Source organism: Staurois parvus, unplaced genomic scaffold (assembly GCF_062004578.1).
Source record: "Staurois parvus isolate SC_StPar_1 unplaced genomic scaffold, SC_StPar_1.0 ptg001142l, whole genome shotgun sequence".
Lineage (NCBI taxonomy): Eukaryota > Metazoa > Chordata > Amphibia > Anura > Ranidae > Staurois > Staurois parvus.
In genome coordinates, this window is record NW_028318938.1 from 324,661 (window position 1) to 342,836 (window position 18,176).

An 18,176-nucleotide genomic window follows, 5' to 3' on the forward strand; every position below is an offset into this window, starting at 1 on the left:
AGGTATAACATCTACACACTGTGATATATATATTGGAATTTACACAGCTTTTACTTTCTGACTGCCTATCACATTTCTTGAGGTGCTAAAATGCCACTCAGTACAACCCCCCCCCCCCCCCAATGACCCCTTCTTTGGAAAGTAGACACCCCAAGGATTTTGCAGAGAGGCGTGTTGCATCCATGGAACCTTTTATTTTTTGCCACAAGTTTTTTGAATATGACAATGTTTTTTTTCTTACACATAGTTGTCACTTTAATGGTATATTGCTCATGCATGCCAGGGGTAGATGTGGAATTACACCCCAAAACACATTCTCCTACTTCTCCCGTGTATGGGGGCACCACATGTGAGAGACTTCTTGGCAGCCTAGCTACATACAAGCCCACAAAATCCAATGGCCCCCTCCAGGCTTTCAAAGGGCATATTTCCTCATATCACTTCCCCACTACCTATCAGAGATTCGGAGGCTCTAAAATGCCAGAATAGTACAACCCCCCCAAATGACCTCTTTTTGGAAAGTAGACACCGCAAGGAATTTGATAAGAGGCAGGGTGAGTATTTTACAGATAACATTTTTGTCACAGGGTTTTGAAAAACGAAAATAAAAAATAAATTTTTTGTTTTCTTTCTTCATTTTCCAAAAACGTGGCAACAAAAGAGATCTGCAATATACTCACCATGCCTCTTAGTAAATACCTTGGGGTATCCATTCTCAAAAAAAGGGGTCCTTTGGAAGGGGGGGGAGGGGTTGCTTCTACTATCTGGGCATTTCAGGGCCAACATTAGAAACTTATGCCACACGTCACACAATCTTGAAGACCAAGCCTTTTCTGACACTTTTTGTTCACATGAAAATAAAACAGTTTTTTTGCTACAAAATGACTTTGAACCCCCAAACATTATATATTTTTTAAAGCAGAGGCCCTAGAGAATAAAATGGTGGGTGTTGAAATTTTTTACGTCACACAGTATTTGCGCAACGATTTTTCAAACGCAAATCTTTTGGGAATAATACACTTTTTAGCATTTTAATGCACAAAAACACAATAGATTGCCCAATTGTTTGATACAATATAAAAGATGATGTGACGCTGAGTAAATAGATACACAACATGACGTGCTTTAAAATTGCGCATGCCCGAGCAATCGCAACAAAGTACATACATTTTTATTATTGATAGGCGACGCTTTAAAAGCCTTTACAGGTCACCAATTTATATTTACACAGAAGTTCTGGTGGTGGAGGAGTGCTGTGGATGTTCTGAAGTCTGTTACCAGCGTATAGAGGTATCAAGATCACACAGACGGCCAACTTACTGCAGGAGAGTGCTGCAACACCCAATGTGCTATTTGACCTACCATTCAAGATGGTCATGGTAAATGATGTGGCGAGTGGGGTAAATTATGGTGGTAAATTATTGTGATGAGTGGGGCTCTGGAGGGGGAGCACTTCACACAGAGGATTGCTATGGATAAGAAGATTAACTATTGTATCACCGGGTATTCACATTGGATGCAGATGGGGATTTTGTTTTCCACATTGGTATTTTTTATATGTTTGCACATTGATTGGGACTTTATACACATTGTCTTTTGCATACAAGTTCCCTGTACATATAGTTTGTTGGTATTTTTACTATTATTTATTTTATAGCACAATTGTTGTTTGAGCACACTGAGTATATATATTGGTTCCTTATTTTTGTATATTTGCATAGGGCATTGTAGTATATACACATTTGTGGGGACCCTATATGTAGTAGGGTAGTTTGTTTATTTATTATTTACTGTACTAATGGCTCTGGGCAGGAAGGGGTTAACATCTGGGGCACTCAAAGGGTTAGCTGTGTGTGTTTTACTATGGGGCTGTGTATGTGCTTTCTATTGTAAGCACTCTGCTTTGTATGACTCTGCTATGCAGAGCCATCCAAAGCAGTGTGGTGGAGCCGACAGTGGACAGATCTGTATTGTTTACATACAGTTCTCTCCCCCTGTCGTTGTTACTCTGCGATCACTGGGTGTTGGCGAGTAATCACTGCCTGGGACCTGGTGATTGACAGCCGAGGCCACGCACCCCCTACCTGGAAATGCAAAATAACGCATATATACACATAATTTTGCGCACCCCTGCCACCCTGTAGCAGTATTTTAGTTTTAGTCATATTTTAGTCATCTGCCTCAGTGTGTGGATTATAAGAATCACCTCTTTTTATCAACTCTCCTCTCCCCTCCCTCTCTCTCCTCTCATTGACAATAGAGGTAAATATCACACTAAGACTCCCCTAGGGGCAGGATCCCGATGTAAGGATGCCCTATAAAACACACTATCTTGTCTGTGGTGAAGACCGCACTGGACTGACTGGATCAGTCATTGGTTGTAGGTGGGTAGTTGTGTGGGTGGGTAGGGTGATGTCTCTCCAGTCGGTTGTGCCCAATGGTGAATACTGGTGGTGAACCCTTTTAGGGTTTGGGCTTCTGCCTTTCTGGTACAGCCTTAAGGTCGTTTCCACACATAGACTTGGAATAATAGGAAAGAAGGAGCGTCCGATGTCCAGAAGAATGCACTTTTGATGGTAGATTAAGAGGCATTTATTGAGATTATCAACAAGTACATCAAACCAATGCGTTTCGGGAGAAAAGACTCTTCCTTCTTCAGGGTTGTTGCTACACACTATTAAATGGAAAAGATGACCCCACCGGTTATACATTTTCCAGGTTTTGGAAGAAAATTGACAGAGTGACGGCTGTTATCGCTGCCCCTGGAACGACAGCTGCCACTCTCCATTTTCTTCCAAAACGCTGGACAGGCATTGCATAGGGCAGCCTTATGCTGGGGTGTGTGGTGTCCTGTCAGTGCACCACAGGACACCAGCAGACACCTCAGCAAAAAGGCAGAAAAGGCATCTCTATGGAGGACGCTTAGACACGTGCCTACTCTGCCTAAATCCGACCCTGCACATAGGTTTAGGAAGTCCTGTCAATAGCAGTAAATACTATTCACTGCTGTTGTGTCAGGGACGGCGCACAGATGTGCACCGCCTCAGGACTCCGGTCGGCTCCTTTCACGGCCGGTTAGCGGGTGCGCGGTTGCATGCTTGGCAGCATTTTGGCGCCGCGCCGGCTATTTAAACTTCGATGAGACTCTGCCACATTGCCGTTTGGTCTCTATTCTGTGCTCCAGTATACTCTGCTGTTTGTTTTGCATTGCTGATCCTGACCTGTCACTTGACCTTGCTAGAACGCTGCCTGCCTTGATCTCTAACTGACCACCAACTATTCTTCTGCCTGCCAATTTTGCCTGACCTTGCCCACTTGTTGCTGGACTGGACCGCCTAACTTTGCCTACTCTGATCCTGCCTCCTACCAGCTACCATGCAAGTATCCTGCACCTCTGCCAGTGTGCCTTCCTCCAGCCGCTCCTGCATTTCCAGACGCACATCCGTCCCCGGATTCCTACCAGGCACTCGTGATCCGGTGCTCCCTGTCACCTTACCAGGGCCCCGAGTCAGAGCCGCAAGGGAGGCCCTCCTCAACATTTCAGGTTCCACCATCAGGTACATGACAGTACCAAATGGCCATGTCAGAACCTGAAAGAGGGTGCACCCCGCTGGAGGAAATCTGCCAATATATTGCTGCACTGGCCCAAACTATCAAAAGTCTTCAGGAAGGTTATACACAGCTCGAAAGTCGCTTACAGGCTCTGCTAGCACCCACGAACCCAAATACTGCATCCTCCGCCAGTACTACCTCAGCTCCTTCTACTTCCCAGGCCACTGCTCCAGCCACTTCCACCATTATGATGCTTGCGCCAAACCAAGAGTGCCCACACCGGAGAGATTCTGCAGGGATCGGACTAAGTTTTGTGCGTTCTGCAATGCATGTCAGCTATTTTTTGCATTACAACCCCGCACATTTTCATTAGAGGCCACCAAGGTGGGATTCGTCATCTCCTTGCTACAAGGAGAACCCAGACCTGGGCTCATCTCCTGGAAAAAGAAGATGCCCGATTGTCCACTCTTAAGGTTTTTTTTTTATACCATGGCACAACTCTATGATGACCCTCAACGTTCAGCCTCGGCAGAGGTGGCCCTTCACAAACTCCAGCAAGGCCGCAGGGCTGTTGAGGAATATGTGACTGAATTCAGACGCTGGAGTGCTGACACAGACTGGACCGATGCAGCCCTGTGTTATCAATTTTGCATGGGACTCTCGGAACCCCTAAATGATGAATTAGCCAGAGTGGGGGTACCCAGTTCATTAGAAGGACTGATCGATCCCTCCGTCCCGTGGCTTTCAGCTGCTTCATTGAAAGCCATACAGAAGATCTCTGCTTGTCACCACAACCACTGCCGCCCCTCCCACACACACCTAGCCCCAGCGCTGCTCGCTGCCTCCATCACTGCACAGCACAGTTTTATTTCTGCTCCCCCCCCCCCTTCCACCACCACTGTGTGCCCGCCGCTGTGTTCTTCTCACTATCCAACCCAAATTTCGAGGGCCTGCAGCCAGGGTTGGTTGTCAACTCTTCTCTGGGGGGGTTCAGACCCCCTTATCTACGCCCCTGGTGTCAATGGCTCATGGAAAGACATCTTCAGAGCTGCGGTTTGGTCCAATAATCATACATTTCTCAAACACTACCGCGTGGAGCGTCTTTCTAGCCAGGATTTGGCGGTGGTCCCTCCGTAAGGTAGTAGTATTACTTGTTTATCCTCTCCATGTTAGCTGTCCTGGAAGACCCTTTGGGAAAACCACAGTTATTCTTACCATTAACCGTCTTTCCAGGAGTCTTCCAGAACAGCGTCCTTTTTTCCCACGCGGCTTTGAGTATTTCATTTTTGATGGAATTTATGTTTGCATGTTTTATCTCCCCTTGTGCACACTGGTGGCGGTCTTCTTTGCCTAACAACTAAGGACAAGGGGGAGGGAGGGGCTTTTTAAACCATCTCTGTATTGTGTTTCCTGTAGAGGGCGGAGCCAGTATTTCTCCATTTTAGCCGTCCTGGAAAGACCATTAACGGTAGCCCTAACTATGGTTTTTTGCTATTTGGCACTGCGCTACTTTAACTGGTAATGGCGCGGTCATGCATCACTGTACACAAACAAAATTTATATAATTTTCTTCACACTAATAGAGCTTTCTTTTGGTGGTGTTTGATCACCACTGTTTTTTTTTATTTTTTTTGCGGTATAAACAAACAAACAAAAAAAAGACCACAACTGTACAAAAAAAAAAAACTTTTTACTTTCTGCTACAAAACATCCAAATAAAAAAAATAACAAAAACCAAATTTCTTCAGCATTTTGCAAAATGTATCCTGCTACATGTCTTTGATAGAAAAAAAATCCCAATAAGTGTATATTGATTGGTTTGAGTGAAAGTTATAGCATCTACAAACTATGGTGTATATATACTGGAATTATTTATTTATTTTAATACTACTCATGGCGGTGATTTACAACTTATAATGGGACTGCGATAGTGCAGTGGGCAAGCTGACACTAACTGACGCTGGGGAGGAACTGGCTAACTGCCACTGACATCACCAGTGACAGTGCAGTGTCAATATATAGTATTATCACTGTTCACTGTAATAATGTCACTGGTGATGTCATTGGCAGTTAGCTACTTCCTCCCCCAGTGTCAGTTAGGGGTTTATTTACTAAAGCTGGAGACTCCCTTCTGCATAGAAACCAATCAGCTTCTAACCTCAGCTTGTTCAATGAAGCTTTGGCAATGAAACCTGGAAGCTGATTGGTTTCTATGCAGAAGGGAGTCCGATTTTGGACTCTCCAGCTTTAGTAAATAAACTCCTTAATGTCAGATTGCCCACCACAATATCACAGTCCTATTATAAGCTGTATAATGGGAAGGGGTTAACATCTAGGGCGATCAAGGGGTTAAATGTGTGCCTAACAATGTGTACTGCTTTTACTATATGATCTCTAAGTTTCTCATCCCTGCTTTGCAGGGATGAGAAACCACAGAGCTTGCTCCCTGTGTATAGAGCTCTGGGCTGTGATTGGACACAGCCGATCAGCATGTCTGGGCCATGAATAATTGGCTGTGACTTGCTGACAGGCTCCCGCTGTGTACAATCACAAAGTAGGAAGAAAGTAGGCAGTGATGTGCGGGTACATTGTGGGCAGGCGGGCCCCAAGTGGTTAATGCAGGGAATACATAAAGGGAATAAATGTTTTGGCTTTAGAACCACTTTAATTATTGTAAAATTCACATTATAAATATATGTATCCTAGAAAAAAAAATTGTCCAAGCACCAGTAGCTTTACTACTATCAAAACACAACAGAGAGTAGCTATATTAAGATTGTCCACTTATTTCCCATCAAAGGGTTTGTTCTGACTCCTGATTGGCTAATGCTGGTACTAACCAAACAGAATTCATTATGGCAAAGACAAAACCTCTTCCAGAAAAACAAGGGACCATAACGATAGGTGACACTCTGCTCCTCACTGCTGATAATCAGCAATACCAATAAGCCATCTTTTGTTTGACTCACTGGGGGGGGGGGGGGATTTACTAAAACTGGTGAACACAAAATCTGGTGCTGCTGTACATGGTAACCAATCTGCTTCTAACGTCAGCTTGTTCAATTAAGCATTGACAATAAGCTGTACCAGATTCTGTGGGCACCAGTTTTAGTAAATCTCTACCAGTGAGTGCAGTGCTGGTGGTGGGGGAGGTTGCTAGGCCATGGAACCTGTCCCAGATACCCACAATGTCAGTGTATGGAGGTGAGACCTTATGAGCCGTACAATGTATATACCACAGATCCATGTTGTCTCTTCACCATTTGCCCGTTAACTGTGTAAGATGAATGGGATTAAGTTAGAAACAATCAAACAGCTGTCATGTTATGGGGAAAATGTTCATGCTTGAATGACGTGTACCTTTAACCCCTTCAATCTCTTAAGTACTGAAGACTTAACAATATTAAAAGTCCTCCCTATCTAGTCCTGTCCTGGTGTATTAGTACATCTACACTATATTGCCAAACGTATTTGACTTGCCCTTCCAATCATGTGATTCAGGTGTTCCAATCCCCTCCATGGACACAGGTGTATACAATCAAGCTCCTAGGCATGCAGACTGCTTCTACAAACATTGGTGAAAGAATGGGTCGTTCTCAGGAGCTCAGTGACTCCAAGCGTGGTCCCGTGATAGGTTGCCACCTGTGCAATAAGTCCATCCGTGACATTTCCTGGCTACTAAATATTCCACGCTCAACTGTTAGTGGGATTATAACAAAGTGGAAGCAACTGGGAACAACAGCCACTCAGCCACCAAGTGGTAGGCACGTCACATGACAGAGCGGGGTCAGCACATGCTGAAGCGCACAGTGCGCAGAAGTCACCAACTGTCTGCAGAGTCAATAGCTAAAGACCTCCAAACTTGGTGTGACCTTCAGATGAGCACAACAACAGTGCGTAGAGAGCTTCATGGAATGGATTTCCATGGCTGAGCAGCTGCATCCAAGCCTTACATCACCAAGTGCAATGCAAAGTGTCAGCTGCTGTGGTGTAAAGCATGCCGCTACTGGACTCTAGAGCAATGGAGACAATTTCTCTGGAGTGACAAATCACGCTTCTCTGTCTGGCAAGCCAATGGACATGTCTGGGTTTGGCGGTTGCCAGGAGAACGGTACTTGCGCGACTGCATTGTGCCAAGTGTAAAGTTTGGTGGAAGAGGGATTATGGTGTGGGGTTGTTTTTTAGGGGCTGGGCTTGGCCCCCTAGTTCCAGTGAAGGGAACTCTTAAGGCAACATTTTGGACAATTTCATGCCCCTTCATGCCCCCAACTTTGTGGGAAGAGTTTGGGGATGGCCCCTTCCTGTTCCAACATGACTGCTCACCAGTGCACAAAGCAAGGTCCATAAAGACATGGAGGAGCCAGTTTGGGGTAGAGGAACTTGACTGTCCTGCACAGAGTCCTGACCTCAACCCCATAGAACACCTTTGGGATGAATTAGAGCGGAGACTGCGAGCCAGGCCTCCTTCCCCGACATCAGTGCCTGACCTGACAAATGTGCTTCTGGAAAATCTTTGTATTTTAATAAAGGTGTTTTATTTACAATACTACACTATGAGGAGTATCTTTTTCATATGTATGGAGTGGAGTTGGAGGAGATAGTAAGCTGACGGTCGAAGAGCAGTTACATCTATATACCTACCCGGTCAAAAGGGAAAAGCGCAGCTAGACCTGGGATACAAGTCAGACATTAAGGTGAGCACAATAGTGTGTCGGGGGTGTGGACACTGAAGAGGGACACTATTGCACTTCGGTTGGATTTGAATATCACATGACGCACGGCCGTATTAAAGGCACAATTCACTATAAAATCTGTTTAATAGCTTATGGTGAAATTCAAACACAATGTACAGCAAGTTCACCACGTGGATGTATGAGTGATTTATGATGAATTTGAAACTTACCGTATTTTTCGCTCCATAAGACGCACCTGACCATAAGATGTGCCTAGATTTTAGAGGAGAAAAACAAGAAAAAAAATATTCTGAACCAATGGACTGCAGACACAGTACAGGGGATGACCAGAGACTGCGGACACAGTACAAGGGATGACCAGAGACTGCGGACACAGTACAGGGGATGACCAGAGACTGCGGACACAGTACAGGGGATGACCAGAGACTGCGGACACAGTACAGGGGATGACCAGAGACTGCGGACACAGTACAGGGGATGACCAGAGACTGCGGACACAGTACAGGAGATGACCAGAAACTGCGGACACAGTACAGGAGATGACCAGAGACTGCGGACACAGTACAGGAGATGACCAGAGACTGCGGACACAGTACAGGGGATGACCAGAGACTGCGGACACAGTACAGGGGATGACCAGAGACTGCGGACACAGTACAGGGAATGACCAGAGACTGCGGACATAGTACAGAAGACCAGAGACTGCAACACGGCAGGGGATGACCAGAGACTGCAGACAGCAAAGGAGATTATCAGAGACTGCGGACCTTTGGGGAGGGAGGGGGAACGGGTACCTGAATTTGACAGGTACTCGCTCCCGCTTCCGCTGAGTTTTCCTTCCTCCTTCTTCCCGCGGCGGTTTCTGTGACAGCCGGGTGCCCACTGCGCATGCGCGAGAAGCTCCACGCTTTGTGAATGGCCCGGAGCCTTCTGGGACCTGCCATGTATCCCAGAAGACACCGGACCATTCACAAAGCGCGGCGCTTCTCGCGCATGCGCAGTGGGCACCCGGCTGTCAGAGAAAAAAAAAAAAAAAAAAATTAAAAATTAGTGAAGCGCTTGTATCACATGAATACAATCATGTATCTCCATATAGTGTAATTATAAATCAAAGTGACCACTATATATAATAAATGTGTGTTGACTCCCTCTAGTGGAAAGAAAAAATAGTGTCAACCAAAATAGCTAAATAACACACATTAGGAAACTAAATATATAGTGCATAAATCAAATATAATGAACAGAATATATATACGTGAAAACAGAATATTGGCCACATACAATGGTGTCTAAATCATACATAAATGATATATGCCATAGGTGAACAAGACAATATCAAAGGTGAAAAAAATATTCCATGCATGTGACTGTGCTTTAAGCTGGAACACACACGTGATCTCCACTTCTAAGTGCAAGTACTCTCCTTCAAATGGCAGCAATGCCTGCTCACCTCCCTTCCTCGACCCACACAGGGCCTCAAAGCAGTTACCACCTCAGTGGTGTATTCCTCTGGCAGACTCCTTATTCCTCCTCCTCTCTTATGCAACTCATAAAAAGACAAGAAAGCCTTCCATAGTGTAGTAAATTTAATAGGCAAAGTTAAAAATTACAAAGTTTTCCACTCACATGCTCCTTTCCATAAAAAAGCGTTTTTCCCAGTTTTTCCCAGCCTGTGGGTAGATATGCATTGTGTCCGGACATACGTCACCAGGAAGTAGACAAACCCTGATGAAGTCACGACGCACGTGACGCTACGCGTCGGTTTGTCTACTTCCTGGTGACGTATGTCCGGACACAGTGGCCATATTGGATTCCCCCAGGTGCATGCATATCTACCCACAGGCTGGGAAAAACGCTTTTTTATGGAAAGGAGCATGTGAGTGGAAAACTTTGTAATTTTTAACTTTGCCTATTAAATTTACTACACTATGGAAGGCTTTCTTGTCTTTTTATGAGTTGCATAAGAGAGGAGGAGGAATAAGGAGTCTGCCAGAGGAATACACCACTGAGGTGGTAACTGCTTTGAGGCCCTGTGTGGGTCGAGGAAGGGAGGTGAGCAGGCATTGCTGCCATTTGAAGGAGAGTACTTGCACTTAGAAGTGGAGATCACGTGTGTGTTCCAGCTTAAAGCACAGTCACATGCATGGAATATTTTTTTCACCTTTGATATTGTCTTGTTCACCTATGGCATATATCATTTATGTATGATTTAGACACCATTGTATGTGGCCAATATTCTGTTTTCACGTATATATATTCTGTTCATTATATTTGATTTATGCACTATATATTTAGTTTCCTAATGTGTGTTATTTAGCTATTTTGGTTGACACTATTTTTTCTTTCCACTAGAGGGAGTCAACACACATTTATTATATATAGTGGTCACTTTGATTTATAATTACACTATATGGAGATACATGATTGTATTCATGTGATACAAGCGCTTCACTAATTTTTAATTTTATTTTGCACTTATTGGTATCAGCTAAGTGACAGCAGCTGTATTTTGTCAATTATTCCCATGAGCGCAGGAGGATCCCTTATTATTCGGCTGTCACAGAAGCCGCCTCGGGAAGACTGCAGCGCTGGAGCGAGGAACAGGTAAGGTCCTGTAGGAGAGAAGAGCTGAGCGGCCGGCCCGGTATTCTGACATGGTGGCGGCAGAAATACCGGACCGGCCGCTTTACATTCGCTCCATAAGACGCACTGACATTTTCCCCCCTTTTTTTGGGGGAAAAAAGTGCGTCTTATGGAGCGAAAAATACGGTAATATGGTCTAATTTTTTTGATGGACATATGTTTAATTTTGGATCATTTCAACGCACGTTTGGGCACATGCATTTGTCACTTATGACACAAGGATTTGCATGTTTTTGTATGTATATTTGGTATTTATTGGAGTATTTCTGTTTATTACACACAATGATATATGTTATGGTGTACATCTACTTATAACACTGGTATATTAGAGCATTATTTGTGCGCTGCATAGACACTTTTTCATAGTGTATGTTTCATTCTCCTCCTGCGTAGGGTTTCCCTTTTCTGAATCTTATGCTCCTCGTCATCCCATGCAATGTCCTGACTCCATTCACAGCTGTAGCAGAGATCCTTCCTCTAGGGTCATCATATGACAACCTTCAGTCCTGGTCGGAGGGATTCCAGCCTTTCCAGGTTTCTTTTAGCTTCATTTGACAGACGATTGTTGCTGATCCTAGAAGAGAGGATAGAAATGGTCATCAGATCAATCTCATTTCTTTTATTTGCTGAGGTGTAATAATGAGAGAAATGTATGATGATTATTATTGTTTTTTTATATTAATTTTATTCACAGGCTTAATTACTGCACTCCAGATCATAAAGAACCTCCTGCCAAAAGTCTGTAGAACTATTTATACATATACTACATTAGCCAATCAGGTTCTGGCTTTCCTAATGCTATAGCAGGTCAGACGGTGTATAGGAGACTCTGAACATGTAGAAAATTAGTGATGATATGAATCCCTGGGACTACAACTGTATTTCTCCATCTATATTCGTTTATATCAGAGGCTTGTTCTTCATAATACACCAAAACCCACACAGACTGATGGGCAGAGACACAAAATGACATGATGATGAACACTGATTGGTGGACATCAATTGGGAGGATGAACACACATACATGGACAGACAGACAGGCACCTGGGGGTATTTTGGGTAAAATAAAATTGCACGGCTAAATCACCGATCCCGGTTTTCATCAGAGATATGAACATAAGGTAGGTTCAGTCTAGCTTCCAACAAAAAGAAAAACAAAAGAAACACAAAGACTAGAGCTATGAATGTTTTTATTGAAAAGTGCAATATATGAAATAAAAATCCACTCACATGCTCCACATAGATAACATGCCTGCAATAGCCTGAGAAACGATCCCCGCATGCCCCAGTCAGAGCTGTAACCGGCGAATCTCCTGCTGCTAAACTCTCCCAGACTGCTCGTGCATTCCATGTCACATGACAGAGCGGGGTCAGCGCATGCTGAAGCGCACAGTGAGCAGAAGTCGCCAACTGTCTACAGAGTCAATAGCTAAAGACCTCCAAACTTGGTGTGGCCTTCAGATGAGCCCAACAACAGTGCGTAGAGAGCTTCATGGAATGGGTTTCCATGGCCGAGCAGCTGCATCCAAGCCTTACACCAAGTGCAATGCAAACCGTCGAATGCCATGGTGTAAAGCACGCCGCCACTGGACTCTAGAGCAGAGGAGATGTGTTCTCTGGAGTGACCAATCACGCTTCTCTGTCTGCCAATCCGATGGACTTGTCTGGGTTTGGCGGTGGCCAGGAGAACGGTACTTGCCCGACTGCATTGTTCTAAGTGTAAAGTTTGGTGGAGAGGGGATTATGGTGTGGGGTTGTTTTTCAAGGGGTTGGGCTTGACCCCTTATTTCCAGTGAATGGAACTCTTAAGGCAACATTTTGGACAATTTCATGCTCCCAACTTTGTGGGAAGAATTTGGGGATGGCCCCTTCCTGTTCCAACATGACTGTCCACCAATGCACAAAGCAAGGTCCATAAAGACATGGAGGAGCCATTTATTATCACAGAGTTATGTATAAAAAATCGAGCGCAGTGCATAAAATATGGTAGCTGCTAGCAACAACAAAAAAGGCACCTCGGGAACCTCCACACTAAATGTTAAAAGAATAGAAGTGCAGCGCTACATGAATGGTGACTCAATACATAACAATATGATAAACACAAATGACTTGGTGTCTGTGGATTAATAGAATGCCGGCGAGAGTTCATCAAAAGTGCTGTGGTGAAGTGTGCATACAGTCTCTGATATGCCAAAGACATAAGTAGTGACTTTTCGTGGTGAAAAAAGTAGTCAAATAATGCACTAACCAGATAGCGCATGGGGCACTTAAGACCTGCCCCTGATACTTGGCCGCTGTGTCACTGGAACAGAGAGGTGTCATCTGTAGGGCCACCACTAGATGTCATCTGTCCATGCAGAAGATGTATCCAGCCACTGAATTAATGGAGTAAGTAGGTGTCATCTATAGGGTGACCACTAGATGTCATCCGTCCATGGAGAAGATGTCTCATAGATCTAGAGATGTCACTTGCAGATGTTATCTTAACCACTTGCCGCCCAGCCACCACGTATAAACGGTGGCAGGGCGGCGCTCATAGGCAAAAGCACGTTTTAAAACGGCTGCCTTCAAAACAGGTAGGGGGCGCGCGCCCGCCCTACCTGTCCCGCGGGTGGCAGCAGCGGGTCTCCGCCACCGGGTCACGGCCGGTTTTTACCGCGATGAGCGGTGATTACTGACACAGAGCAGGGCTGCATTGTTTACACACAGCCCTGCTCTGTGACAGTTCGCCGACAAGCTGCAGAGGGAGAGAAGAGTTTCTCTCCCTCGATCAGCTACTCCCTCCCCCCCCCGTCCAGTACACACCCCCGCCCCCTAGTAAAGCACTCCCCTTACACAGCAAATTCTAAAAATGTTAACCCCTTCCTCCCCAGTGACATTAGTACAGTTTCAGTGTTTTTTTTTCACTGATCACTGTATTGGTGTCACTGGGGATGTCAGTGACCCCAAGTCAGTTCTCCCCCCAGTGTCAAAATGTCCGCCCCTGTCCCGCCATAAGTCGCTGGTCGCCGTCATATGTCGCTGATCGCCGCCATAATTCGCTGATCGGCGCCATAATTAGTATAAATAAAAATTTAAAATTCCAGTATCTTTCCCGCCATTTGAAAACGCTATAACTTTCACGTAAACCAATTAATTTACACGTATTGGGATTTTTTTTTAGCAAAGACATGTCGCAGAATGCTTTTTGGCAGAAATTTATGACTAAATTTGATTTTTGCATTTTTTTTAATGGACATGTTTTATAGCAAAAAGTCCAAAATATTGTTTTTTTTTTCCTCAAAATTGTCAGCCTTTTTTTTTATAGCGCAAAAAATAAAAACCGCACAGGCGATCAAATACCACCGAAAGAAAGCTCAATTTGTGGGGAAAAAAAAGGATGTAAATTTCATTTATGACCGCGCAATTGTCCGTTAAACTAGCGCAGTGCTGTATAGCAGAAAAATGGCGTAAATTGCAGTATCTATACCATAGTTTGTAGACGCTATAACTTCCACACAAAGCAATCAATATACACTTATTGGGATTTTTTTTACCAAAAACATGGAGCAGAATACATTTTGGCCTAAATTTATAACCAACTTTGAGTTTACTATATATTTTTTATAGCTGAAAGTAAAAAATATTGTTTTTCTTCAAAATTTTTGACATTTTTTGGTTTATAGCGTGAAAAATAAAAAGGTGATCAAATTACACCGAAAGAAAGCTCTATTTGTATGAAAAAAAGGACGTAAATTTCGTTTGGGTGCAGCATTGCATGACCGCGCAATTATCAGTTGAATTAGTGCAGCGCTGAGTAGCAAAAAGAGGCCCGGTCATTAAGGGGGGTAAATCCTCAGGAGGGCAAGTGGTTAATGTGCAGGGCCCTCTGATGATGTGTTTTCACACGATACGCGTTAGGGAAGTGCCAATCTCTCTTGTACATGTACCTCTGGTTTAGCCATTTATCAGCACCTATACCTTTACTGTAAGTGTATTTCTGATTGCTTATACTTTATTAAACGTTATCACACTATTTGAGGCCTTTTCTCCACGGGCTCTTTATTTCTGGGGAGCCTGTAACTTTGAAGGTCCTGTAGCAGAGGGCCCTGCACATTAAGATAACATCTGCAAGTGACATCTCTGGATCTATGAGACATCTTCTCCATGGACGGATGACATCTAGTGGTCACCCTATAGATGACACCTACTTACTCCATTAATTCAGTGGCTGGATACATCTTCTGCATGGACAGATGACATCTAGTGGTGGCCCTACAGATGACACCTCTCTGTTCCAGTAACACAGCGGCTGAGTACCAGGGGCAGGTCTTAAGTGCCCTATGCGCTATCTATGCGCTATCTGGTTAGTGCATTATTTGACTACTTTTTTCACCACGAAAAGTCACTACTTATGTCTTTGGCATATCAGAGACTGTATGCACACTTCACCACAGCACTTTTGATGAACTCTCGCCGGCATTCTATTAATCCACAGACACCAAGTCATTTGTGTTTATCATATTTTTATGTATTGAGTCACCATTCATGTAGAGCTGCACTTCTATTCTTTTAACGTTATCACAGAGTTGTTTGGCTCCTTTTTAAATCCTAATGATAACAGAAATCACCCAAATAGACCTGAGCAAAAGTTTCCCTCCCCTGGAATGTTCGGCCTTGGTACAGACACACAAGGGGACACACAGGTTACAATGGCAAATAAACGTTCATTTCCTGCAACTGTGGCTATTTCAATTTCAATCAGTGTCTGTGTATAAATAGTATAATGATTTACGGAAAAGCATATATATATATATATATATATATATATATATATATGCAAAGTCTTGAATATGCCAGTAAGTACTGTTCAATCACTTATTAAGGAGTGGAAGATTCATGGAATACCAGGCCAAGGTCAGGTAGACCAAGTAACAGCAGCCACAACTTCCAGAATAATTATTTGGGAAACAAAGAGAACCCCCATGTAACCTCAGGAGAAATACAGGATGCTGTGTAAAAAGATGGCGTGGGTTTTTTTTTAAGAAGCACAATGGGAAAATACTTGTACAAAAAAGAGCTGCATGGTCAAGTTTCCAGAAAGAAGCCTTTACTGCTCCAATGCTGCTAAAAAGCCCGGTGAATTGTGTCAAGGTGTTGTCAGGCGTATTGTAACCGGGCTTTTTTGTGGCATTGGAGCAGTAAAGACTTCTTTCTGGCAACTCGAGCATGCAGCTCAGTTTTATTCACGTATTGTCTATGGTCACTGTTTTTAATGCACTCATTTTTTCTGTATCTTCCCCTGTATCTGTATGATGTCATTTTTTTCTCTTTCATTGTAATTTCCTGCTATCCTTTCTGCAAGACAGGCACTGAAATGAGGCAGAAATTTTACTCTATATCACTATATATACCAAATTCTTCCACATTGTATAGTTTGCCTGAACGTCCTCCATACAAGAAAAATATTCATGATTGCCAAGTGTCTGGTGAGTTCAATTATCTGATGGAAAAATGTCTGCAGTGATTGTCTCTGCTCTGTTCAGGCCAGGCATAGAGGTCTCAGGAAGATTTCAATGGAAACTCTCCCAGAATATGATTGTCTCAGTCAGTCCTGTTATACTCACTGTAATTCCTCTATCCGGCTTGTTGTCAGAGCCGCCATCAGATCCCTGAAATGAGGACCCTCCAGATTGTTCCCAGACAGGTTCAGTGTCCTCAGTGTCGGGTTATTTCTTATTCCAGATGCCAGGTCGGGGCAGGAACTGTCTGTCAGGTGAGTATAGGACAATCTGTAGAAGAGAAGAATGTTACCAGAAGGAAATGAATCCCCCCCCCCCCCCCCAGGAATGAATGGAACTATTCTCTACATGGATGGAACTCATTTCTCTTTATTGGAATCATTTATATTCGATCACTTTATAAATCTTCAGGAAATAGAATTTTATAAGACAAATGTTATAATGGAGTAGACCCCCCAATATTGTCCTCCATGTGTAGAGACGGTGATATCTCCATACACAGGATGAGCACAGAATACCACTGACATGACTCGTATTGTGCTATCATCTCCTTGTGTATGGAGCATGAATGGGATCAGCAGACAGTGTGAGGCCGGAATCAGCATTGCTAGTGATTGGACGGGAGGATTGTATCTGATATTCTATTTATCTCTGCTGATCAGAGCTCTGTACTCATAGGAATTCATGGCGCTAGGTAACAAATGTTCAGTAATGGGGAGATCTTCCGGAACTGAATAGCACGCCAGATGAAAAGAATTTGTTTGATGCTCTGATCACTCATTGCATTAAGATCAGATTCTCCCATGTATGAGCATCTTTAATGTCATCTATTTATACAGATACCAAAATAAATGTAGAGTGTTACTAAACCCCGGACCCTGCATTCACTATATCCGCTCTCCCCGGACCCTGCATTCACTATATCCTGTCTCCCCGGACCCTGCATTCACTATATCCTCTCTCTCCGGATCCTGCATTCACTATATCTGATCTCCCCAGACCCTGCATTCACTATATCTGATCTCCCTGGACCCTGCATTCACTATATCCTCTCTCCCCGGACACCGAATTCACTATATCCGTTCTCCCCGGACCCTACATTCACCATATCCACCCTCCCCAGACCCTTCATTTACTATATCCGCTGTCCCCGGCCCCTGCATTCACTATATCCACTCTCTCTGGACCCTGCATTCACTATATCCGCTCTCCCTGGACCCTGCATTCACTATATCCGCTCTCCCCGGACCTTGCATTCACCATATCTGGTCTCCCCGGACCCTGCATTAACTAAATTTGGTCTCCCGGCCCCTGCATTCACCATATCCGGTCTTCCGGACCCTGCTTTCACTATATTCGCTCTCCCCAGACCCCACATTCACTATATCCGCTCTCCACTGACCCCGTATTCACTATATACGCTCTCTCAGGTCCATGCATTCACTATATCCACTCTCCCTGGACCCTGCATTCACCATATCTGGTCTCCATGGACCCTGCAGTCACCATATCTGGTCTCCCTGGACCCTGCAGTCACCATATCTAGTCTCCCCGGACCCTGCATTCACTATATCCTGTCTCCTCGGACCCCGCATTCACTATATCCGGTCTCTCCGGACCCTGCATTCACCATATCTGGTCCCCCCGGACTCCGCATTCACTATATCCGGTCTCCCCAGACTATACATTCATACATCCACACTCCTGTACTCTGCACTCACTATATCCGCTCTCCCCTGACCCTACATTCACTATATCCGCTCTACCCGAACCCTGCATTCACTAT

At 44.3% G+C, this 18,176-nt stretch overlaps 1 protein-coding gene across 1 annotated transcript in view; it reads right to left on the bottom strand.

The window, feature by feature from the left end:
• Window positions 1-11,119: 11,119 nt before the first annotated feature.
• Window positions 11,120-18,176, bottom strand: part of LOC149439253 (NACHT, LRR and PYD domains-containing protein 3-like) — a 58,619-nt gene continuing 51,562 nt past the window's right edge. The window contains exons 9-10 of the mRNA XM_089659254.1: window positions 16,496-16,660; window positions 11,120-11,463 (exon numbers count right to left, since the gene is read on the bottom strand). Of these exons, the coding sequence (XP_089515380.1) occupies window positions 11,376-11,463; window positions 16,496-16,660 (253 nt within the window). The 3' untranslated portion in view covers window positions 11,120-11,375. The remainder of the gene's footprint in view (window positions 11,464-16,495; window positions 16,661-18,176) is intronic.